Source organism: Natrix helvetica (genome assembly GCF_964273705.1).
Source record: "Natrix helvetica genome assembly, chromosome: 2".
NCBI lineage: Eukaryota > Metazoa > Chordata > Lepidosauria > Squamata > Natricidae > Natrix > Natrix helvetica.
The window spans coordinates 21,758,936-21,784,011 of record NC_138552.1 but is presented as its reverse complement, the minus strand read 5'-3'; the positions used below and the strand labels follow the sequence as shown (position 1 = coordinate 21,784,011).

The window sequence follows — 25,076 nt, the reverse complement described above, 5'->3', positions numbered from 1 at the left end:
CTGGCATCCTGGGAGGTTACGCGCGACTGGCTCCTGGGCCTGGTGAACGCCTCGTTGGGTGAGGGTTCTCTACCGGCCGCCTTGAAAGAGGCGGTGGTGAGGCCCCTGCTCAAGAAGCCTTCCCTGGACCCAACGGACCTAGTCAATTATCGTCCAGTCTCCAACCTTCCTTTTTTAGCGAAGGTTGTAGAGAGTGTGGTAGCACAGCAGTTCCCACGTCACCTGGAGGAAAATGATTATCTAGACCCGCGCCAGTCCGGCTTCCGACCCGGGCACAACACAGAGACGGCCTTGGTCGCATTGGTTGATGATCTCTGGAGGGCCAGAGATAGGGGTTGTTCCTCTATCCTGGTCCTATTAGATCTCTCGGCGGCGTTCGATACCATCGACCATGGTATCCTGTTGCACCGGCTAGAGGGGCTGGGAGTCAGGGGCACCGTCTTACGGTGGTTTGGCTCCTACCTCTCTGATCGGACGCAACGTGTGTTGACAGGGGAGCAGAGTTCGACCCGGAGGCCACTCACATGTGGAGTGCCACAGGGATCGGTACTCTCGCCTCTCCTGTTCAACACATATATGAAACCGCTGGGCGAGATCATCCGTGGTTTTGGGGTGGGATATCATCTGTATGCTGATGATACTCAGCTATACATTTCCACCCCGAACCACCCCAATGAGGCCGTCGAAATGATGTCCCGGTGTCTGGAGGCCGTACGGGTCTGGATGGATGGCAACCGACTAAAACTCAACCCTTCCAAGACGGAGTGGCTGTGGCTTCCGGCCTCCCGGTTCAACCAGGTGTTTCCATCTCTGGCCATCGGGGGCGTCCAACTAGCCCCCATGGAACAGGTGCGCAATTTGGGCGTCCTCCTGGATGCCCGGCTGTCCATGGATAACCATGTAACAGCCGTGGCAAGGGGGGCGTTCCATCAGGTCCGCCTGATGCGCCAATTGCGCCCCTTATTGGACCGGGATGCCCTACGCACAGTCACCCATGCGCTAGTGACGTCTCGCCTGGATTACTGCAATGCTCTCTACATGGGGCTTCCCTTGAGATGCACTCGGAGACTACAGTTGGTCCAGAACGCGGCCGCGCGGGTGATTATGGGGAGGACTAGGTACTCCCCTGTAACACCTCTCCTGCGCGAGCTGCACTGGCTTCCTGTGGTCTACCGAGTGCGTTTCAAGGTTTTGATTATGATCTTTAAAGCGCTTCATGGCACAGGGTCTAGTTATATGCAGGATCGCATCCTGCCCCACACATCCCTACGTCCAATTCGCTCACACAGAGAGGGACTTCTCCGGGTGCCGTCCGCCAAACAGTGCCGGGGGGCGACACCCAGGAGCAGAGCCTTCTCTGTGGTGGGCCCAGCCCTGTGGAATGACCTCCCCCGTGACATCAGGATTACTTCCGATCTCCGCTCCTTCCGTGTACAGCTGAAGACCCACCTCTTTCAATTATCTGGCCTGGCTCAATCGTAATTATTCTTATTCCTCCTAACTGTTTTTAAATTGTATTTTAAACGTTAAATCTTAATTTTATATCGGGTTTTTACAATTGGGGTATTTTAATGCGGGTCTTTTAACTGTCTATATGATGTAAATTGTTTACCTCCTCCGAGTCCGTGTTTGTGTATCTGTATGTATGTTCTGTATGTACGCCTATGTGTTTTATATATTTTCTGTGTTTTATATGCCCCATTGTACGCCGCCCCGAGTCCTACTTGGAAAGGGAGCGGCTAATAAATTCAAACTTAATAATAATAAACTTAATAACTTATTAGTCGCCCCCTCTCCCCACAGGGACTCGGGGCGACGTACAAAGGTATTATATAGCGTATAGAGGAGGTAAGAATAAATAAATAAGTTACAATACTTAAAAAAGTTAAAACCCCAGTGAAATTAACCCTTAAAAACTAAAATTACAATTAAAAATGCCCTGGGCTGGGGAGGTTGTAGAGTTATGCCAGGTCAGCTAGTCGAAACAGGTAGGTTTTCAGCTTCATACGGAAGGAGCGAAGGTCGGTTGTAGTTCTGATGTCTGGGGGGAGGTCATTCCAAAGGGTGGGGCCCACTACAGAGAAGGCCCTACTTCTGGGCACTGCCCTCTGGCACTCTCTGGAGGACGGCACCCGGAGTAGTCCCTCTCTGTGTGAGTGGACGGGTCGCAGGGATGTATGGGGCAGGACGCGATCCCGCAGGTAACTAGGCCCTGTGCCATGGAGCGCTTTGAAGGTGGTAACCAGTACCTTGAAGCGCACCCGGTAGACCACAGGAAGCCAGTGCAGCTCGCGCAGGATAGGTGTTATATGGGAGAACCTCGATCTCCCCATAATTACCCGCGCGGCTGCATTCTGGACCAACTGCAGTCTCCGGGTGCACCTCAAGGGGAGCCCCATGTAGAGAGCATTACAGTAGTCCAGGCGAGACGTCACCAGCGCGTGAGTGACTGTACGCAAGGCCTCCCGGTCCAAAAGGATGTTTGTGTATATTATTCTTTTCTTCAAAATCAATTGATCCTTTAAAGTTAATAAACAAATTATAACATCTCCTAGTGCCCTTTCTTCCTACACTATTTCCTTTAAAAATAAGAAATTAAATAATTAGTTTAAATGCAGGGACAAGATACATATTTTCATGTTAAAAGCCCAGATCAACTGTATCATGCCAGTTCTGTTAAAAAGTAAGAAGCTTCTGGTTAACAAAATATATAGATAATTATACAGAAAAAGAGGACAATATTTTTTAAAGTATTTAATAGATTTACATGTGATAATAATACAAAAATGATAATAGGAATGACACCAATCTTCTTTATTATAGCGGATTTTAGCTCCATACACGGACTTTCACTACAGGCATAACCCAGACACTGCAGAAGGACAGCTCAAGTAAGTGCACAATCATTCTCTGCTATTCCCAGATTCCAAATTTATGGAATAGGCTCTTTACAGCAATAGCATTTAAAACAAAAACAATAAAACCTAACAGTCTTTACTCATTAATGTTTTTTTAACAGAGAAGACAGAGAAGCACGACTTTCTGCTAGTAAAATGGGAATTGTGGCAGCATTTCGATCATGGGCAGGTAGGCTATTTGTTCTCACTTTAACTGAAGATAGTAAGTAGAATAATACACACACACACACACACACACACACACAAACACACACACACAGAGGTATATATGCCCTCTCTACTTTGAAAATAACCCATGTGGAACTGTTTAGCATAGTCAAACATCAGCATGGGAAGCGTTGTATGGCATTCTATATTATGTCATAAACTGTTTAGCCCACAGTGAACTGTATAGCACAAACTGTATCAGCACAGGAAACATTTTATGACATTTTGTATTATGTCATAAACTGCTTTATGGTAACATTTATGTCATAAAATGTTTTCTAAAATTTACCAAATTTCCGCTGGAATCATGGATCTGAGATTATAAAATCTTTCTTTAAGTTAACCTATTTGAGGTACCATGGTCCATCCAGTTAAAGGTTGCATGAAGTAGAATTTTAGTAGTATATAGATGCTTTATACTGTAGATGTAAGCAGAATCACTTGGAAGTTAACTTTTCTATTGTGGGCAAACTAGATTGGAAATTTCTTTAGGGAAGAAAGGATGAATTAAATGTTTGGCTTTCAGTGCAGAAAAAAGGAATAACATGAACTAGACAAGTAGATGGTTTAAATGTATTAATGCACTCATTTCTTTCTGATTTTTTTTAACTTTATGATTTTTTTACAGGTAGCCTTCAACTTACATGTATAATGGAGCCTACCCGTTATGGTCATAAATCGTGACAGTCATAAAATGACTTACCCATGAAACTGACCTGATTTTACGACCTTTTTTACAGTGGTCATTAAATGAATGCCATGGTTGTTAAGTGAACTAATTGTTTACTATGGGCCAGATTTGCCAAAAACCAAAAATAAATGCTGAGTTTTGGACAAAAACATCATAAATGAGTTATATGAGTGTTGGGTGTTGTAAATGGCTATAATGCAGACCCATTGCCAAGTGCCCAAAATGGGGTCATGTGATTGGGGTGACCATCATAACTTTGGAACTGGGTTGAAAGTGTACCGGGGAGGTCCATCTTTACTTTGAACTAGGCGACTGACTGAAGGTCGAGGGCTACCTGCCTGGTTTTATTGGCTAACTCTAGGCTTTAACAAATTCTGAAACTCTATAAGTATAATCTTTATTGTCATTGTACTTAAATACAACGAAATTGGTTATGCAATGAAATTGGTTGTAACAAAAGTGTCTGCTTATGTGTTCAAACGTAAAAACATAACACAGAATATTATCCTACTGTTATATAATTATGGCTTTCATTTTGTTTTCAGGTATAATTAGTTTATGTAAGCCTGGGAATTCTGGGATCCAATCTCTTATTGGAGTGTTATGTATACCTAACATGGAAGTGCGGGTATGTTTTTTAACTTCTGCCATTAATATTAATATGCAAATAATGAAGATTTGCATGTTCTTCACAGGCCACACTCAGTTCTCACAATACTATTAATCTAGGAAATTTATAGCATTCATTTTCTTAGGCATCTATATTCTGTGTGAGAACATGTCAGAGGCACTGCCAGACATTGCCATTGGTATTTGTGAGGATTGCTTACATTGAGTTTTGTTTTAAGGGGTTATAAATCGCAATTTGGTTTAAAGTTCAGTACAATTTTAAACTTTAATGGAAACATGAGAATTGCCATCATATTCAGTAAACTTAATCTACTCATTTTGGCATACTGTACATTAGCTGCCAAACATTATTTAGTACATTGCAGATTATTTTTTTCATTATAAATTTTTTTCTAGGGCTTCTATTACAAAGCACCCCAAAGCAATTTATTATAACCGTAAAAAAAAAAGAGTAAAACAAAATAGTTGATTAAATCAAGAGATACCATAGGTTTAATAGCTGGGAAAGACCATTATTAAAAAGATGGCTTTATTAAAAAAGAAAAAACTACTAAAACATGCTAGTACTGATGTACATCATACGCAATCTAGTGTTTTATTTTGTAGAATGCCTACCTGTTCCCTCTCTTAGGAAAACAAAAATTAATCAGATTGGTACCAAGTATTCTGGGAGAGGGAGCCACATTTGCCAAGTCACATTCTTGTAATGGTTGTTGCTTTAGATGTCCCACCAAGATAGCCATTTTGTGATTGGGCAACCCCATCCCAAGGCAGAGTGTCAGTAGATCCTTTACTTGTTCTCAGCATTCATAATGTGACCACTGCTTAAAAACTAGTTTCCTGCTGTAAATGTTTAACAAACAGTTAAAATTTTGGCAACTATAATAGGACATCAGCTATAACCTGAAAAAGATACTGCATGTTTTTTTAATGTCTGAGCTGTATTTCTTTGATATTAGCTTCATATAAATATATTTCTGCTCATCTTTGTAATCCTATTCCTGTTTATGTTACAGCGAGGCTTGCTTGAAGTTCTATATGATATATTTCGCCTTCCTCTTCCTGTTGTGACAGAAGAATTTATAGAAGCACTTCTCAGTGTAGGTTAGTATTGGACCTGCGGAAAGGCTCCATGGTGTTTTCTGGGAAGATCCATGAGTATTTCTTTATCTGGTGCTGTATTGGGAACTTTAACCACAGCTGAATTGCAATAATTATGTAGTAATCTTTCTTTGATAAACTTGAATCGTACATTTTATTTATGACATGTAAAGGGCCACTCCGAGGGACGTCATTTGTTTAATATATGAGATGCTTTTGAAAAATAATTTGTATTTGAATCATCACTATCATGCATGAAAGATTTTAAACGTAAGGTTTTTTATGATGTTTGCAAGGCAAGCACGAACTCTCTCCCAGCGCTGCAGAATAGGTGGAAGAACTGCTAAGGAAACCGTGAGAAATAATAATGCCAAATTACAGGAGAAATGCTATGCCCTAATTTTACAGCATTTTCAGCTGCCCATCTTTGAACTTTCCACATTTTTATTTGTGCAGATCCAAGCCATTTTCAGGACAGCTGGAGACTTTCTGATGGCTTTGTAGCTGCAGAAGCTAAAGTTATATTACCTCACCGAGCCAGATCCAGGTACTTAATTATTACCCACCCTAGCAGAATACATATTTTTGCCTCACTTTGATAAATAAATAGATTTGAAATTGAATTTTCTTTTTAAAAAATAGCCAATATGAAGGCTTGTCATTTTTTATTTTATTTATTTTTTATTTTATCCAGGCCTGACCTCATGGACAATTACTTGGCCCTGGTTCTCTCTGCATTCATTAGAAATGGACTCTTAGAAGTAAGTTCAGATTTTAAATTAAATTGCAAAAAAATCTGTTCTGTAGTACAGTATGTTCAATGTAAAGCAATATGGATGTCATATGTGCACCACATATCTAGAATTTTATTTCTTAATTATTCCAGGGTCTAGTTGAAGTAATCACAAGCAGCAATGATCATATATCTGTCAGAGCAACTATCTTACTGGGGGAACTTTTGCATATGGTAAGAAAAAATTGCCTTCATTAGCTGATTAGCTGCTATTCATTTTAATAGGCACTAAATGTTGGATATCATTTCCAGTAGTAAAGGAGAAGGAAATAATGTTCAAAACTTTAAAAATGATGTCAAGACACATTCAAATTGCCGTCTTATTTTAGCAAAAAAAGATAGATAGTAACAAAAATAAATTTTCCTTTCCTCTTTTATTATAAGTATAAGGCTTTTCTGGTTTTGGTCTACAAATCAAAGTTGCCTCATCTGTAAAATATGGGCAGTTTACTGCAAAATCCTTGCTTGTTTTTAATCCATTGTTGATGATCCTGAAATCTCTCTCTTGGTTTAAGACAACACAGTTAAGTTTCTTTTTTCAACTTGAGATCTTCCTCTACTAACGTAAGATTATCAGGTCACAAGTCATCATTTCAGCATTTTTATATTAGGATTGACCAATTGCTTGTTGCCTCCTTTAATTAATAGGTAATATTTTGGGAATGGCTTTACCATGAGATCTAGTAGACTATTTCCTTTGCTGCAAGCAAGGCAAGCAGTTAGGAAAGAGTGTTTTCCAATAATTCCCCCCCCCCCCCCAATTCAGTATTTTTAAAATAATGTATTTTTCTTAATTATATTATTTGAGGTAAGCTTTGGTCTTATACTATTAGAATAAAACAGGTTGCAGGCTGGGGGGTTGGAGTGAGTAAGTGGAATAAATTGGACTTTTGTTTCAAAACCTCTAAAGCTGTTTCTGTTTTTCAGGCAAACACCATTCTTCCACATTGTCACAGCCATCATTTACACTGCTTACCAACTTTAATGAATATGGCAGCTTCTTTTGACATTGTAAAGGAGAAGAGACTGTAAGCATAAATGTTAATAATATACTTAGATACACTAAGGTAAAACTATACATCCAGCTTTCATGAACATCAGAATACATTTTAGTTATCAAACATTTTATTTATAAAAATAGAATACTGATGAGTCAGAAAGATGGATAGAATTACGTCTCACTGAAAGTTTCCTACTTTTTTCTGTTGATGGAAGTCCCTGCTCTAGCAAACAACTTTTCATCAGCAGAGGAATACCAGTTGTATAAATAACACTGCTGAGAGATTTTGCTCCTTGTATTATTATTTTCATCTGAAAATTTCCTTTGCCAAAATAGTAATTAAGACAGATTATGTTTATTTTCAAAATAAAGCAAGTATAACCACCTTGTTTTCTTGTTTTGAAATTGCCAGTTCTCTTTACATGTTATATTTCAATTAGATTTTAGATGCAAATTTTCAAAAAGTCATAACATTTTATAATATATTCTGAGAAACAAACAACATATACAATGAATTCAGAAACTATTCAGACCTCCTTCACTTTTGTCAGTTTTGTTATGCTGCAGCCTGATTCCAGTAGAATCAGACTACAGCATAACAAAATTGACAAAAATGAAAGGGGCTGAATACTTTCTGAATCCACTGTATTTGTCTAAATTGTACATCTTTCATGAAGTTTATTTGGCATATTTCTACACCAGCAGCACTTATTCAAAGGGCAATTGGCATTCGTTCTCTTTTTTTTTCTGTTTATGGCCAGAGAGCACTATTGGTAGTGAGCTAATTGTATTTTGTTTTCATCATTTTCAATTTTATTAGTAAACATTTTCAGGAGTTATTTCTCTGTGACTTAAACTTCAAACCATGAATTAGAACTACATACGTTGAATGCTGTATCTTTAAATAGTATTTTCATTTGTAAATAATTTCATCTCCACTGCAGCAAATCCTAGAGATGTTGATACTCCTGCATAATTATTCTAAAGACACTAGTCTTAAATCTTGGTTAAGAACCAATAATTTGCAAAATCAATTATCATAGAACTATATGTAAATCATATTCAAATAATTTTGTTTATAGAGATAGTCCTCAAGTTACAGCAGTTCATAAGGTGACCATTCAAAGTTACAACAGCACTGGAAAAAGTGACTAATGACCATTTTTCACACAACGGTTGCAGCATCCCCATGGTCATATGATCAAAATTCAGATGCTTGGCAACTCATATTTATGACGGTTGCAGTGTCCTGGGATCATATGGCAGTCTAACAACCAGAATCGATGGGATGCAAGATTCAGTTAACAACCGTGTTCCTACCTTAACAATTGAAGTGATTCACTTAACCACTATGGCAAGAAAGGTTGTAAAATGGTGCAAAATTCCCTTAACTCTCTCACTTAGCAGCTGAAAGTTTGGGCTCAAATGTGGTAATAATTCAAAGACTTTCTGTGTTTGATAATTACTTGTTAATGAAGCAATAAAATGATCGAAAGCCTGCATATTTAAGAATATCAGAGCAATATAATTGCCATTTCATCTAAACTCCTAAAATGGGACTTGGTTTGTAGTGGGTTCAAATCAATAAGCTATAAAGCCACGTCAGCGTAAAAATCCCTGTGATTTCCAGAATATACCAATATTTTCATATCCTTATTAACTATAGTAATTGCATTATTATGTTCTTCTGGTAGACGAGCCAGTGCTGCACTGAACTGCTTGAAACGCTTTCATGAAATGAAGAAAAGAGGACCTAAACCTTACAGTCTTCATCTAGATCACATTGTCCAGAAAGCGATGTCAACACATCAGCGAAGAGATCAGTATCGTGTGCAGAAAGATATCTTTATTCTTAAGGTAGACTTATCTAGGTCCTTTGTCATCAAAAGAACATCTTACTTATATGATTTTTATCCTAGGCCTTCCTTTTATACTAGGTAGTAATTCTAAGCTAACTTTTTTTTCAGCCTGTCTCCCTTAGATACTAGTTCAACTCTGAGGTTTGGGTTTTATTTTCTTTAAAAATATATAAATTTTGGTATGGTTAATTTGAAATGTGTTCAGTGAGGCAGAGGCAACTCTACATTGGGATTAACTTATTTTTCTTTTCCCTTCCCTGCTGCTGAAGGATACTGAAGAAGCACTATTAGTGAATCTGAGGGATAGCCAAGTTCTTCATCACAAAGAAAATCTGGAATGGAATTGGAATCTGATAGGGACCATACTTAAGGTAAGATGTACAGTATGATGATACCCTAATTAGCATTTAAGAATTGAAATACAAGAAATTAATTGGAATAATTCTTACCATGCTTTGTATTTGCTGTTTTAGTGGCCAAATATTAACTTAAAGACTAACAAGGATGAACAGTTGCACAGGTATGAAACTGTCTACTATATCGACAAAAATAATTACAAAAAAATCATTTTGTCTTGGGCTTTTGTTGTTGTTGTTGTTGTTGTTGTAACATTTTAGCCAGCAGTTGATACATTAGAAAAAAAGAAATTATATTATCTTTTCCTCCAATAATTTTGAATTTAGCTTCTTGTAAACGAAACTTTTTTCAGCCATTTTAGATCCAGAAAGAAACATAAATCTAGTGTGGCATCCACATAAGAAGAAAACAGGTGTAAACAATTATTTTCAGATGCTGAACTACCAACCCTCTATAATGGATACAAGACACAAGAGGTTACTTTTAAGGGTGTTGAACAAATGGATGGGTTTTGAAAGTAAAATAACAATTATACTATTGTCTTAGCCACTGAATTTGTGAGATCTTGTCATAGAGCAGGTCATAAAAGATCTTTATAATGCTTCCAGTTATATGAGTATTCTGTTGGCCATTTTCTGATCTAAAACTTCATACAGAAGCATAAGTGATGTACACCTACATGGTTTAAAATTTAGCTGGCTAGACAAGGTTTGAGTTGCCAAAAAATTGAATGGGATGCCCACCAAGCTTGATACCTCATATCATGTGATGGCTCTGAAATATTACAGTTCCCATTTACTTTTATAACTTTCAGTAAGAACTGTCTCTTGTTTTGAAAAGTACTTGTTACATTATATTTCTCACATATTTCATTTAGTTAAAAATCAGAATCTATAAGTGCAAGATGGCAGACAAATAATTTCTTTTTCCCTCCACCAATTAAAAAAAATACCCTTATTCTAACTGGCTACTTTTAAATAATATATTCCTCTCAAAATTTCATATTGAATCCTGTCTATTCAAGAAAAAGATTATGCGCGTTTGAAGTTAGCAAAGGGATATGAAAAGTTGTTCTTTGGTTCACATTTGCAGATAAGCAACATAAAGGAGAAAGATTTGTTAGATTTAACATTAACTAATTCAGAGTTGAAAATACACATCTGCAGTCTTCTTTAGCTTATACTGTATGATGTTAGAGAAATAAAGTGCATCAGAGTTCCTAATAAGTTACTGCTACCATTTCCGTAATATAAAATATAATAATAACCTACTTGCATGGGTTCAGAAGTACTGCTTGAAAAGGAAATTCGCTAATGTACATGCTCCTCAGCACCTCTTGGGGATGACAGAAGGATTCATTTTTATACGTTTTCTAAAATGCATATTTAATACATCAAATGTGTTTGTAACTGAGATTACAGTAAATTGCGGTTATGAACAACTAAAAGAAAGGATTACTGCACAAAAATCCTCAGTCTAAAAAAATGTCTTATTGGGAAAAAGAAAAATGATTTGTTAAATAGGAAGAATCAGTGACAGAGGTCATATTAATCATTTCTTGAAGTAAATGTCTTACAAAAATGAAACAGCTACAGAAAAAGTTCTTTATCATTTTTCCAGAGGCTACTGACAGTATATTGACAATAGACCTCAGGGACAAATTAGATTTAATGTCACAGATTTTGTAAAAAATTGTTTTGATTTAATATTGATAAAACTATTATCTTGTATTATACATAACCATAAACAGGTACATACATTGTCAGATGCCTTTAGCTATGTTTTTAATTGCCTCATTCTTTTGTTTGATGTTAGATTTGTACGGCGGCTGATATATTTTTACAAGCCTAGCAGTAAATTGTATGCCAATCTAGATCTCGATTATGCAAAGTCAAAACAGCTCACAGTTGTTGGTTGTCAATTTACTGAATTTCTCCTTGAATCTGAAGAGGTAAAATCTATTTACTTTTTTAGCCATAATTAAAGACTGGCAGATTCCTGTTTGATGCAAAATCATATAATTTTTACCAGGTTAACAAAACTGGAAATATTTCAGTGGAAGAATTTAATTCTGAATCTTTACAATTAAGTAACTATAGCTTAATTTGGGGGCAAAAATAGAATTCATAAATATATTACTTATTCTGGGTCAGATATTGGTAATGTTTTGCTTCAGTAAATTTAAAGTTAAAAGAATACCACATACGTAAAATTCTTTGAAGTGATTATTTCTGTTCTTAACTTTGCAGTATAGGGAAAAATATAATAACTGTAATTAAATGGTGCTTGATTAAGTAGATTTTCTACTGACTGCTTGTCAAGTAGTAATGCCACATCTTTTATTTAAATATCTGAGGCAGTGTAATATTTTATAACAACCACATTAGATTAGTTATAAAAAAATAACTAAGTAATGCAGACCAATCAATTTCAAAGTTTATTAATCAAAACACATAACACATAAATTGCAATCAGTTCAGAAACAAATAAAATGCTAGTTATATCACCAAAGTCTTGCCTTAGTTGATACATTAGCCAAGAAATCTACATCTTTCATGCTTCAGAAGATGCATTTTAAGAGATAATTACACATATAGAAATTAAAACTTAAAAGGTGGCATGCACCGGCCTGATCTGCTTCAGAATATTGAGTGGAAGTGATACATGGGTCAATCAACATGCCCTTTTGCCCCTCAGGAAGGAAGACAGGAAGGAAAGAAGGAAGGAAGGCAGGTGCAACAAAAGGTAGATACAGACTTAACAATTATCTACAGTTTCTACATGTTCACCTTTTGCATTTCTAACTTTGTGTGATGTGCAAAAGGTAAATCAGAAATGTTTATTCTGGTTCCTTTTTTCTTGATTTTCTTTGACAAAACTCATTAACAACAGAAGAAAACAACAAAAGATTAAGTTCACTTTTTGCCAAAACCTGGTCTTGACTTGGCACTTTATCTTCCCATTATTAGCTTTGGAAAAAATGTGGATTGCCTGTGGATTGTTTATATTTATTACTGCCGTAATCCCCATAAGAATGACTTTCAGTTTATGTCAAAATCGTTTGAGGCATTATCAAGACTGACTGTCTCCCCATTTCACATGTAATTTAAATTTCTTAAAAACAACTTCCCAGCATTGTTGCATACATTTTTGTACTTTTTCTGTATTACATATCCTTTGATTTAAGCCCAGATTTTAAAGTGTCATATGTTATAGAAATTTTATAATAATTTCCTTTTGTTTTGCTTTTCTAGAGAACTCAGCAGTTGTTCGTTTTATACTCCAGAAAAGTTGAAAATGTATTATTGTGCTTTTTTTCATTGAGCAAGGAGAATTTGCTAAAAGTAACCTCAATAAAGTTTTTTGTTCCTTCCTTTTAAAGCAGGATGGGCATGGCTATCTCGAAGAGTTAGTAAGAGATATTGTGCACTGGCTTAACATTTCTTCAGGACTGAAACCAGAACGCAGTCTCCAGAACAATGGTTTACTTAATACGCTTAGTCAGCACTACTTCTTATTTTTTGGTACCCTCTCCTGTCATCCCCATGGAGTGAAAATGCTTGAAAAGTGTAATGTATTTCAGTGGTATGTATTTAGTTACAAAAATAGTTTTTGAAATGTTGAGTTTCCAGAAACTTAAACATAGAAATTATCTTAATGTGTGTCATCACTGAATATGTGGTAAACTATAGTTAACTGTGATTAGTTGACATTAACTTTTTATTTTTGGAGAAGCAATTTATTTTAGATTTTATTTGTTAAAATGTTGAACACAAATTACCAGCATTTTAAAGGCTGTTGAAGAAGATAAATATATTCTTAATGCTTTCTGAGTAAACATTTCATATTTATAGAATGTAATGAGACCTAAGCACTTGTCATTTCCCCTGGAAAAATGGTGGAAAAAATCAATGTATATTGTTTAAATGCAATAATAATGCTCTTATATGTTTTATGATGTATACTGCCCTGAGTAACTTAGTGAGATGGGCAGCTATAGAACTCCTATAAATAAATATGTAAAAAATATTGGAAAGTAACTTAGGCAGAGTTATTCTTTGGCGCAATTAACTTCAAAATTCAACAGTAACAGAGACATCAATAGAAGAACAGGAAAATTAAAGAAAATTAAATAGAGATCACACTGCTTTTCTTAACTACGATCATTTCTTTTTAGATTCTGTTTTAGTTATAAGCATGTATCCATATCTTATTAGAATTCTATTCATTGTTCATTTCTTTCCAGTCTCCTTAATCTGTGTTCCTTGAAGAATCAAGATCACTTACTCAAACTGACAGTTTCTAGTTTAGACTACAGCAGAGATGGTTTAGCAAGAGTTATCCTTTCTAAAATCCTAACAGCATCAACTGATGTAAGTGAAAGGCAGATTATCTTATTCATGTTTTCATGCTATGGTATAGAAGCTGAAATGATGAACTATGTTTGAATCCTTTCTCAGACATAAGCTTGAAACTAACTGGGTGACCTCAGTCAGCCATTTTCTTTCACCCTTCACACCCTTATGAAGGAATGTCTGAAAGATGGTAAGAGATAAATACATCATAATACTGTAGATAAACTTATAAAAGTAAGGTATTTATTTATTTGCTTTTAGCCATATCTCAAGTTCATGGCTACTCAGCTGGTTTAAGCCATGAGATAATGCCAGCACAGTAATAAAATGATATAAATATAACCAGTTTTAAATAAATTCACTTACAATAAAATGCAGTGAATCATGCTAAACAAAAGTAAACCCTTAGATGGAGCCATGGAAAAAGTTGAATTTATAAAACTGCATTATATGTGGCCAGATTATACATTTCTCAGTGAATTCTTTACTATCAATTATCATTTCTGCTGTAGTTTACTTTAATTTGCCCAAGTTAAATTAAATCATATTTATGCAGAAATATTGAAAATTCAAATGGATACATAAATTTTTAAGCATCACTGTACATATGTACACTTACACATGTCATGTTTAACCCAAAGAAATCTGATTCTGAATTAAATCTCTCTTTCTCCCTCCTCAAAAAACACCATTGGAAAGGTTGATAGAAAAAGCTTATCTGTGTCTTACTGTAGTTACAGTGAAACTAATGCTATATCATCCCCTCCCCATTTAAGGAGAATGTTGGAGCAGGGGACCTAATCTTTCTTTTTAATTTTCTTTCAATTAAATATATTACATTTGGGGAAAATCAGTGGTGGGTTAGTACCGGTGCCTGCCGGGAGCACCAGTTACCATTCCGGTATGGTGCTCCAGAGGGCCCGCCCACACTCCTTATCGGTAATTGAAGTTTTCGGGGTTTACGTGCATGCGCAGGGAGCGTACGCGCATGCGCAACGCTCCATCAAACAGCTGGAGCATCACGGAGCGTTGCAGGTGGTAAGTGCGCATTTGTGCGCACGCTCCACGCCTTCATTTGGTGGATGCCCGGCCCAGTTGCACCGGGATCTGGAACCCACCACTGCGGAAAATGTTATGGAAGACAGAAGCTTTTAGATCAATTAGACTCCAACTTTTGATCTGAAATTGACATTAATTGTACAGTGACATGTACATGTTGTATATGTAAACCCAATTGCTAATCAAGTTCCATTTTGTGGTTTTCCCATGATCTGTTTGTTTTTTCTTTCATAGAATTGTAGGTTATATGCTACAAAACACCTCCGAGTACTTCTGAGGGCCAATGTGGAGTTCTTCAGCAATTGGGGAATTGAGTTACTTGTCACGCAGCTTCATGACAAAAATAAAGCCATTTCTTCTGAAGCACTTGATATCCTTGATGAAGCATGTGAAGACAAGGTGAGACTTTTTCCTTCTTATTTGGTTGAAGGAGAAATAAGCCTTATTTTTTTATATTAATCCTGCTTATAGATTATATTAATGATTCAATTGTTATACCCATGTTAACTCTGTCCCTCTTGTTTTCTTTTTTTAGGCTAATCTTCATGCCCTCATTCAAATGAAACCAGCACTTTCTCATCTAGGAGACAAGGGTATGCTTCTGCTGCTAAGGTAAACATTTACTGTAGTATTCAGGTGAAAACAAGGTACCGTATTTTTGGAGTATAAGACACATCTTTTTTCCTCAAAAAAGAGACTGAAAATCTGGGTGCGTGTCGTACACCAAATATAGCATTTTTTGCCTCCCGAAGCCCCTCCCCTTCATCAAAATGGCCATGCATACACTTATGGAGGCTTTCAGAGAGCTCGTGGGGGTTGGGGAGGGCAGAAATGAGCAAAAAACGGGCCCTCCCCCCCCCCAGCAGCACTCTATAAGCCTCCATAAGGCTATGCATGCAATTTTTTTGATTAAAAATGGGCCGTTTTTTATTCATTTTTGCCTCCACCTCCCAGGAGCGCTCTGCAAGCCCCCTCCCCCAATGCTATTCATGCCTTTTTTTGAAGGAAAAAACGGACCCATTTTTGTGAAAAACGGGCTGTTTTCGGGAGGTTTGCAGAGTGCCAAAACTTTTTCCCCCTTTTGGAAAGCTCTTTAACTGATTGATGAGAATTACATTGATCAAGTGCTGGGCCAGCAGAAACACCTACCCATCTACTGTATTTCTCTCTCTATTTCTCTCTCTATATCCCTCTACCTACCTACCTACCTACACTCACACTCTCTCTCTCTCTCTCTCCCTACCTCTCTCTCTATATATATCCCTTTATCTACCTACCTACCTACTCTCTCTCTCTCTCTCCCTACCTATCTACTGTATTTCTCTTTCTCTCTCTATCCCTCTACCTACCTAACTACCTATCTACATACATTCTCTCTCCCTCTACCTATCTACTGTATCTGTCTCTCTCTCTATTTCTCTCTCTCTATCCCTCTACCTACCTACCTACACACACTCTCTCTCCCTCTACCTATCTACCGTACCTCTCTCTATTTCTCTCTCTCTGTCCCTCTACCTACCAACCTACTTACTCTCTCTCTCTCTCTCTCCCTACCTATCTACTGTATTTCTCTCTTTCTATTTCTGTCTCTCTATCCCTCTATCTACTTATCTACCTACACACTCTCTCTATCTCTCTCTATTTCTCTCTCTCCCTTTATCTACCTACCTACTTAACTACTCTCTCTCTCTCCCTACCTACCTACTGTATTTCTCTCTCTGTGTCTATCCCTCTATCTACCTACCTACTTTTTTTAAAAAATTGCCTCTTCAAAACCTTGGTGTGTCTTATACTCCGAAAAATACGGTAATTAATTTGCATTTGTTGTGAATGTATTTTACAAACAATGGTTTGGTTTGGTTTTTTCAGATTTCTATCAATCCCGAAAGGGTTTTCCTATCTAAACGAACGAGGCTATGTAACAAAACAAATGGAGAAATGGCAGAAGGTATTTAATTATTAAATTGGAATCATTCCTTGGAACTCTGTTATATGTGTGCCAGCTATTATGCTGCGTCTTTACCTGAGCCTACTTTGTTACCAGCAAATATTAGGGACACCAGTGCTCATAAGGAAAACTATCAATGCATTGATTTCAGAATAATTTTAAATACATGTAGTGCTCACTTAACAACCATTCATTCAGAGACTGTTTGAAGTTATGATGGCAGTAAGAGGAAGAAAACAGCAGGGTGGCCAAAACAGCAGACTTGGAGAGAGTTGGGCCGGGGGGTGGGGGGTATTAAACAGAGGTGCGCATGGCAGGCAGGAAAAGCACAAGATCCTTGCCTAACAACAGTGCAGTTCTAGTCTGATGACCAAAAACAGGACTATTGAATATTCTGTCACTAAACAGTGTCGTAACTTGATATATAACTAAAAACCACATCATTTAAGGATGGAAATTTTGGTTCCAATTCGGTTAAGCAAGGATACCACCTGTACATATTCATCTCCTTCCATGTGACTTATTGTGCTTAGAAGTGCTGATGTTTGGAAAAATTATACTTAAAATTCTACCTTGCGTAATCAGTTTGAATAAATAGTTTAGTGGGATTAACAATATTCAAATTAAAATTTTAAAGAGCCATTTCTAGAAGGGTAATAATAATAATTATTTATTTGTCGGTGCACAATATATGTACAATGAGATTGGTTGAGCTCCCTCAGTGCGTTCTCCCCCCCCCCCACAACACAATACTACTCTCAGTGAAGACTGAAAATCCCTAACCCAATAAATCATATTAACAAACACCCAGTCCTATTGCACCAGTGTGAACACGTTACATGTTGCGCCGGCCCTTCAAGTCCATCGTACTATGTAGTTACGATGTTATTTCGCATTCAGGAGTCTGACAGCCCATGGATAGAAACCGTTCTTCAGCCTGTTTGTGCAGCTGGCTGTGCTTCTATATATCCTTCCAGATGGTAGGAGGATAAAGAAGTGCCGTCCAGGGTATGAGTCATCCCTCAGGTGATTGAGTTTGTACACAAGCTCAATTTTAAAAGAGTAGTGCATGAAAATTTTGCAGAATCTTAAACAGTTTTAATTATACTTAGTATTTAATTTTTATAAAAATGGTAGTTTTAGAATATCGTTCTTAGAATATAATCTTCTTAGATCAGTATTTCTTAAAGTGTGGTCTTAGGACTCCTGGGGGAATAAGACTCAGTGGTCCACAAAATCAGAATTATTTGCCAGCCCATGTTAAAAAGTAATATACAGGTGAAACTCAAAAAATTAGAATATCGTGTAAAAGTTCATTTATTTCAGTAATGCAACTTAAAAGGTAAAACTAATATATGAGATAGACTCATTACATGCAAAGCAAGGTAGTTCAAGCCGTGATGTGTCATAATTGTGATGATTATGGCTTACAGCTCATGAAAACCCCAAATCCACAATCTCAGAAAATTAGAATATTGTGAAAAGGTGCAATATTCTAGGCTCAAAGTGTCCCACTCTAATCAGCTAATTAAGCCATAGCACCTGCAAAGGGTTTTTGAGCCTTTAAATGATCTGTCAGTCTGGTTCAGTAGGAATGACAATCATGGGAAAGACTGCTGACCTAACAATTGTGTAGAAAACCATCATTGACACCCTCCATAAGGAGGGAAAGCCTCAAAAGGTAATTGCAAAATAAGTTAGATGTTCCCAAAAGACTGTATCAAAGCACATTAATAGAAAGTTACGTGGAAGGGAAAAGTGTGGAAGAAAAAGGTGCACAAGCAGCAGGGATGACCGCAGCCTGGAGAGGATTGTCAGGAAAAGGCCATTCAAAAGTGTTGGGGACTTTCACAAGGAGTGGACTGAGGCTGGAGTCAGTGCATCAAGAGCCACCACACACAGACCGATCCTGGACATGGGCTTCAAATGTCGTATTCCTCTTGTCAAGCCGCTCCTGAAAAACAAACAACATCAGAAGCGTCTTACCTGAGCTAAAGAAAAACAGACTTGGTCTGTTGCTCAGTGGTCCAAAGTCCTCTTTTCTGATGAGAGCAACTTTTGCATCTCATTTGGAAACTAAGGACCCAGCGTATGGAGGAAGAATGGAGAGGCACACACTGTAAGATGCTTGAAGTCCAGTGTGAAGTTTCCACAGTCTGTGTTGATTTGGGGAGTCATGTCATCTGCTGGTGTTGGTCCACTGTGCTTCATTAAGTCCAGGGTCAACGCAGCCAACTACCAGGAGATTTTGGAGCACTTCATGCTTCCTTCCGCAGACAAGCTTTATGGGGATGCTGACTTCATTTTCCAGCAGGACTTGGCACCTGCCCACACTGCCAAAAGCGCCAAAACCTGGTTCAATGACCGTGGGATTGCTTGATTGACCAGCAAACTCACCTGACCTGAACCCCATAGAGAATCCATGTGGCATTGCCAAGAGAAAGATGAGAGACATGAGTCCCAACAATGCAGAAGAGCTGAAGGCCACTATTGAAGCTTCCTGGTCTTCCATAACACCTCAGCAGTGCCACAGGCTGATAGCTTCCATGCCACACCGCATTGAGGCAGTAATTGCTGCAAAAGGGGCCCAAACAAGTACTGAGTATATATGCATGCTTATACTTATCAGAGCTCCGATATTGTTCTATGTACAATCCTTGTTTTTTTGATTGCATGTAATATTCTAATTTTCTGAGATTGTGGATTTGGGGTTTTCACGAGCTGTAAGCCATAATCATCACAATTATGACACATCACGGCTTGAACTATCTTGCTTTGCATGTAACAAGTCTCTCATATATTAGTTTCACCTCTTAAGTTGCATTACTGAAATAAATGAACTTTTGCACGATAGTCTAATTTTTCGAGTTTCACCTATAGTATTAAAATTGTTTGAAGGTAAATCACCTGTAATATTGTTTGGATGGATGGAGGAAAGTCAGGGATTTAAAGATAAAGCAATTTTTAAAAGTTATATTTGATCCACATTCTCCAAATTAGTCCTATCCAAAACTGCCCCTTCCATTAGAAGTGCTTGCTGAAACTAAACTAACATTTCCACATAACCTGTGGAAGTATTGCCCTACTGAAAGAAGCTGTGTGGGTTTAATAATAGGAGAACTTATCCTTTGGCTACTTTGCACAATTAACATCCTGCTGTAACAAATGAATGGAGAGGCATTATCATTGATCCCAACTATTCCAATTGGTTGTAGAAAAATAAATATATAAACCAAATTTGTAATGATGTGAACCTGAACCAATGAAAATTGCATTGTATTGATCTTGCTCAATCTTGTTGTCTCTCATAGAGACATTCTTTTAAAGTATTTTGATTATAAAATCAGCTTCCAGTGAGCATGATAAAATGTTGGTGTTAGGAACATTTTTTTACCTGGGTCATTATGCAATGTGTTTATAAACATAATTTATTGCTAGAGAAAATGTTTTTCTGAAGAGCTCTGTATTCCATTATATCCTAGGAATACAATTTAAAATATGTCGACTTGATAGAAGAACAATTAAATGAAGCACTTACTACATACCGCAAACCTGTTGATGGTGATAATTATGTTCGTCGGAGCAACCAAAGGTAAAATAACCTTGACTTATTTGTTAAAGATATGCCTGTACTTATGCAAATGGTTTTAAAATTGTTAGAATTAATTTAGAGCAAACCGATCATTTTTCTTCCCCACAGATTACAGCGGCCACATGTCTACTTGCCAATTCACCTCTATGGCCAACTAGTGCACCACAAAACTGGCTGTCATTTGTTGGAAGCTCAGGTGAGGAAATTTAATGTAACTGATTCAAATGAATTAGCATTAATTAAATGCTACATTCTTTTCACTATCTTTATCATTTATTTGCCTATTATTTATTCAGAAGTATGTAATTCACGCTACAAGACAATTTGACTTGACTTACCCAGCACTGACTCCATAAGCAAGTCAGGATTTGTGAAATCACATATAAGGTTAAATAATTGCCAGAATTCATGCATGCGCTCTTTCCTTTTAACTGATGGGAATAATTGCTGAGGATTATAAGGCTAAAAAGAAATACTTCAGCTTCTTGCTCCTTCACCCTTGATCAATCCCTATTTCTTTAGTGTACAGAAATAGATGGCCTCCATTGCAGTGACATTGTTTTGCCTCTACAAGATGTGAAAATGTGATTAAAAGGATAAATATTAGCACTGCTGTCATGTGAAAACAGAATTGATAAATAAATTAAATTGCACTGTGTGGTTGTTGTTTTTGTCGTTGTTATTTAGAGTACTGTTCCTGACCTGAGTTACACTGTCCGTTCCCCCATGCTGGAAAAATGGGAGGGGATTAAGCAACTAAAAGCTGCTCTTTGGGCACTGGTTAGTTAAAAATATCTACTACCTTTTAATATATATATATATCTACAACTAAGTATCAGTTGGAGATCACCAGTCTGCTTCTATTCTCAAATGTTTGTAAATTGCTATAGAGAGGCAAAATGACATATTAGACTTTGTTTGTATTCTGTTTCTTTTTAATTAAAAATGATGCTTAAAGCAGCCAGTAATAAAATGTTAAATAATTAAAATAATCAATGAAATTTATAAATAATATATTTGTATTTAGATAGACAAATGAACTAAGAAGAAGGCAAATGCTTTCTGAATGAAAATATAATTGTCAGCAGAATTGTGTTATATTTCTAGTTTGGAAGATGAACTGGAAGGATTTAAGACTTTGAAAAAGTCATAGATGGCTTTTTATGTTCCTCTATGAGACTTTGAAGGAAAGCATGCAAATTATAAAAAAATAAAAGCAAATTTTTGGGAGAAGAATTAATTTTAAATTATGTCTGGCAACGATTAACTGCAGCCTTTATGGTTTCTCCTTTATTCACTATACAAGTTTAGAGATTACATTGATCTATGTCGATTAAACCAATATATAAAATTTGTCACAGTTTGGCACACACTTTTCAACATTGGTTACCCTGTGTCCTACTTGTTTCCAGTGGGAAAAATAAAAGGTTTCTTTAGTTTTCAAACTGATTTAACTTACCTGAATCACAAAGAAAACATTAGGGTAACATTGCACACATTTCCTGGAAAAACAACAACAACTTGCTGCAGTTGGCTACCAAAATTACTTTGCATCATCATGATCACGTGAAGTGTTAATACCACTTTATAATGCCTTGGTAAGGCCACACTTGGAATACTGCATTCAGTTCTGGTCACCACAATGTAAAAAAGATGTGGAGACTCTAGAAAGAGTGCAGAGAAGAGCAACAAAGATGATTAGGGGACTGGAGACTAAAACATATGAAGAATGGTTGCAGGAACTGAGTATGTTTAGCTTAAGAGAAGGAAGGACTAGGGGAGACATGATAGCATTGTTCCAATATCTCAGGGGTTGCCACAAAGAAGAGGGAGTCAAACTATTCTCCAAGGCACCTGAGGGTAGAACAAGAAGCAATGGGTGGAAACTAATCAAGGAGAGAAGCAACTTAGAACTGAGGAGAAATTTCCTAACAGTTAGAACCATTAATCAGTGGAACAGCTTGCCTCCAGAAGTTGTGAATGCCCCAACACTGGAAGTCTTTAAGAAGATGTTGGATATCCATTTGTCTGAAACGGTATAGAGTTTCTTGCCTAGGCAGGGGGTTGGACTAGAAGACCTCCAAGGTCCCTTCCAACTCTACTATTGTATTGTATGAGAAACACCTTTTTTTCTTGGTTAATAAATCATGGATATCACACTGTTAAGTTATCAAATTTATGGTTTATCCATTTGACTTCGGTTGTTAATCCAGGAAAGAGACTATTGATATCAAGGTTAAATTTTGGATATTATACATGGTATCCTGTGGGTTGTATCCAATGGTTCTGATTACTCCTACAAAGGAAGACTCCTTTAGTAGAAGAAGGGAATTTGACAAGTCTGTAATATTAACCACATTAACCATATTTAATTGGCGCAATAAAATAGATTAAACGGATTTTAAAAAGCATATTCCTTGTGAAGTTGAAAAGTAGACTACAATAGAGTGATGCCAATATTTTTAAAAGAATGTCCTTCAGTGGCTCAAGTAGATACTTATGTAAGTAGAAACAGTGTACCAGTTATGCAAAATCTGTTTTGAGTTTATAAATCATTATCTTTTGTCAAATATTCCTTGATTTTCTGTTTATTGACATTTATTTATGTTTAAGGGAAATATTGGATCTTCAAACTGGGGATTGAATTTGCTTCAGGAGGAAAATGTAATACCCGATATAATGGCACTTGCCCAGCAGTGTGAGGTCCTTTGTATTAGAGGGTAAGTAGAACTTGAAAACTTGTAAAATGTCTGTGAACAGTTAATTTTGTCTGAGCATCAATATATTTAGATTTTTATGACATCATAGAGCTGAAAGAGACCTGAGAGGTCAACCTTCTCTCAGGCAATCTCTGTAGGATCTAGTAGAGCATCTCAGATATATGACCATTTAGTCTGTTGGAAGGCCTCTAGCAAAGGATATCTCACATTTCAGTTAAAATGTTGTTATGGCTTGAGACCATTACCATGAAGAACTAGCTATTTTTTGGTCCACAGCTGACAATTTGTATAGTCGGGAATTTCCTTTCGACATGTAGCATGAACTTGCTTCCTTGCAGATTTAATCCATTGATTCTGGTCCTGCCCTCCGAAGCTATAGAAAATAAGTTCACTCCCTCTCCAGAGTGACAGTTTTGAGATTATTATATTGGAAGAGATTTAGTAGATTAAATATACCCATATCCTTTAACTATTCCTCACAGGGTGGTTTCCAGACCTTTTACAATTTCAGTAGCATTCCTTTGATCTTGCTCCAATTTCTCAATTTCTCCTATTTGAAAGATAGTGTTCAGAACTGGATAGAGTATGCCACATGAGATCTAATTGAGGCAAGATAGAAGAGAACAATTGCTTTCTGCCATCTGGACTCTGTGTTTCTGTTAATACAGCCTAGGACACCATTTGACGCACTCTTTTTTTTTTTGCAATTGCATCAGTGCTGGCTTAGATTGTAATTCACAATAATTCTTGGTAGCTTTTGCATGTATTACTCTCATACTGCCATCCTCCCCCCCCCCAATATTATACTTGTGCCTTACTGTTTTTTCTTCCTTCTTTAGATTCCTCTCCATTCAATTCCATCTTAATCATTTCAGCCCACTTCTCAAACTGCCTAGCCCTTTTTGAATTGCCTTTCTTTCATCTTGAAATATTAGCTACCTCCTCCAGCTGAAGTAAATGCAAAAGCAATTTAAGCAATTTGAAAGGTGTTGGAGCTTAAGCACAGTTTCTCTGTTTTAAGTTCTAAATGTGTTCAGACAGTTTAAAGTAGCTCATTTCATGCTTAGAATATTGGGTAAAGTTTGGCCCTTGAATCTTTTTAAAATGAAATATTTTGTAAATGCCTTATGGTAATCCCTAAGCCCTTTAAATGTTCCTGATTTTTCTTGGTATGTTATTGTTTCTTGTTTACTATCTATTCCAATCTCCAGTCTCCATAATATAGTAAAACAGTAAATTGTTTAACTATTTAACAGTAAGTAGTTAAAAAGGTTATTAATTCAGGTGTAATTAGGCAAAGAAAAAAATGAAATACATTAATTAAAACTGTTGATATTATTCCCCAAATATTTAGTAGATCTGTATTTTTCTTGCATTAAAAACTTGAGTACTGTTGTAATGTTTGGGGGAGGGGCAGTGTTTCACACTGATTATTTTAAAAATCCCTAGACCAGTGATGGTGAACGTTTTTGTCCTCATGTGCTGAAATTGTGTGTGCACAATGCAATGTCCCCCGCCCACCCGCGCATGTGCATACGACCACCACACATGCACACGCGACCACACACACACACATGAGCGAGTGACCACCACCCTGCGCTGATGGGGGAGTTTTCACCTTCCTCAGGCTCCGGAGGCTTTCCTCAAGCCTCCGGGAGGGCAAAAACGGCCACCATCCCCCGGGCTCCGGAGGCCCTCCCTGAAGCCTCCTGATGCCAAAAATGGAGCATAGGGGGGGGTGCTGCAACCCCCCCCGGCACATGCGCACATGTCACCCAGTTGCACAGCAGACCCAAAAATCAGCTGGTGGCAGGAGATGCGTGTGCATGCTCAGTGGAGCTGCACT

At 37.2% G+C, this 25,076-nt stretch overlaps 1 protein-coding gene across 6 annotated transcripts in view; it reads left to right on the top strand.

The window, feature by feature from the left end:
* RICTOR (RPTOR independent companion of MTOR complex 2) overlaps positions 1-25,076 on the top strand; it is a 60,094-nt gene that overhangs the window by 22,236 nt on the left and 12,782 nt on the right. For 4 of the 6 annotated variants that reach the window (XM_081943571.1, XM_081943568.1, XM_081943572.1 and 1 more), the window contains 22 exons: positions 2,824-2,891; positions 3,020-3,087; positions 4,362-4,444; positions 5,463-5,550; positions 6,004-6,094; positions 6,242-6,308; positions 6,434-6,514; positions 7,268-7,368; positions 9,035-9,197; positions 9,469-9,570; positions 9,673-9,719; positions 11,372-11,507; positions 12,254-12,301; positions 12,939-13,141; positions 13,803-13,929; positions 15,205-15,369; positions 15,506-15,582; positions 16,840-16,918; positions 20,401-20,510; positions 20,619-20,706; positions 21,198-21,290; positions 23,124-23,230. In XM_081943571.1, the coding sequence (XP_081799697.1) occupies positions 2,824-2,891; positions 3,020-3,087; positions 4,362-4,444; positions 5,463-5,550; positions 6,004-6,094; positions 6,242-6,308; positions 6,434-6,514; positions 7,268-7,368; positions 9,035-9,197; positions 9,469-9,570; positions 9,673-9,719; positions 11,372-11,507; positions 12,254-12,301; positions 12,939-13,141; positions 13,803-13,929; positions 15,205-15,369; positions 15,506-15,582; positions 16,840-16,918; positions 20,401-20,510; positions 20,619-20,706; positions 21,198-21,290; positions 23,124-23,230 (2,192 nt within the window). The remainder of the gene's footprint in view (positions 1-2,823; positions 2,892-3,019; positions 3,088-4,361; positions 4,445-5,462; positions 5,551-6,003; positions 6,095-6,241; positions 6,309-6,433; positions 6,515-7,267; positions 7,369-9,034; positions 9,198-9,468; positions 9,571-9,672; positions 9,720-11,371; positions 11,508-12,253; positions 12,302-12,938; positions 13,142-13,802; positions 13,930-15,204; positions 15,370-15,505; positions 15,583-16,839; positions 16,919-20,400; positions 20,511-20,618; positions 20,707-21,197; positions 21,291-23,123; positions 23,231-25,076) is intronic. The other 2 variants (XM_081943569.1, XM_081943570.1) reach the window with 2 other exon arrangements.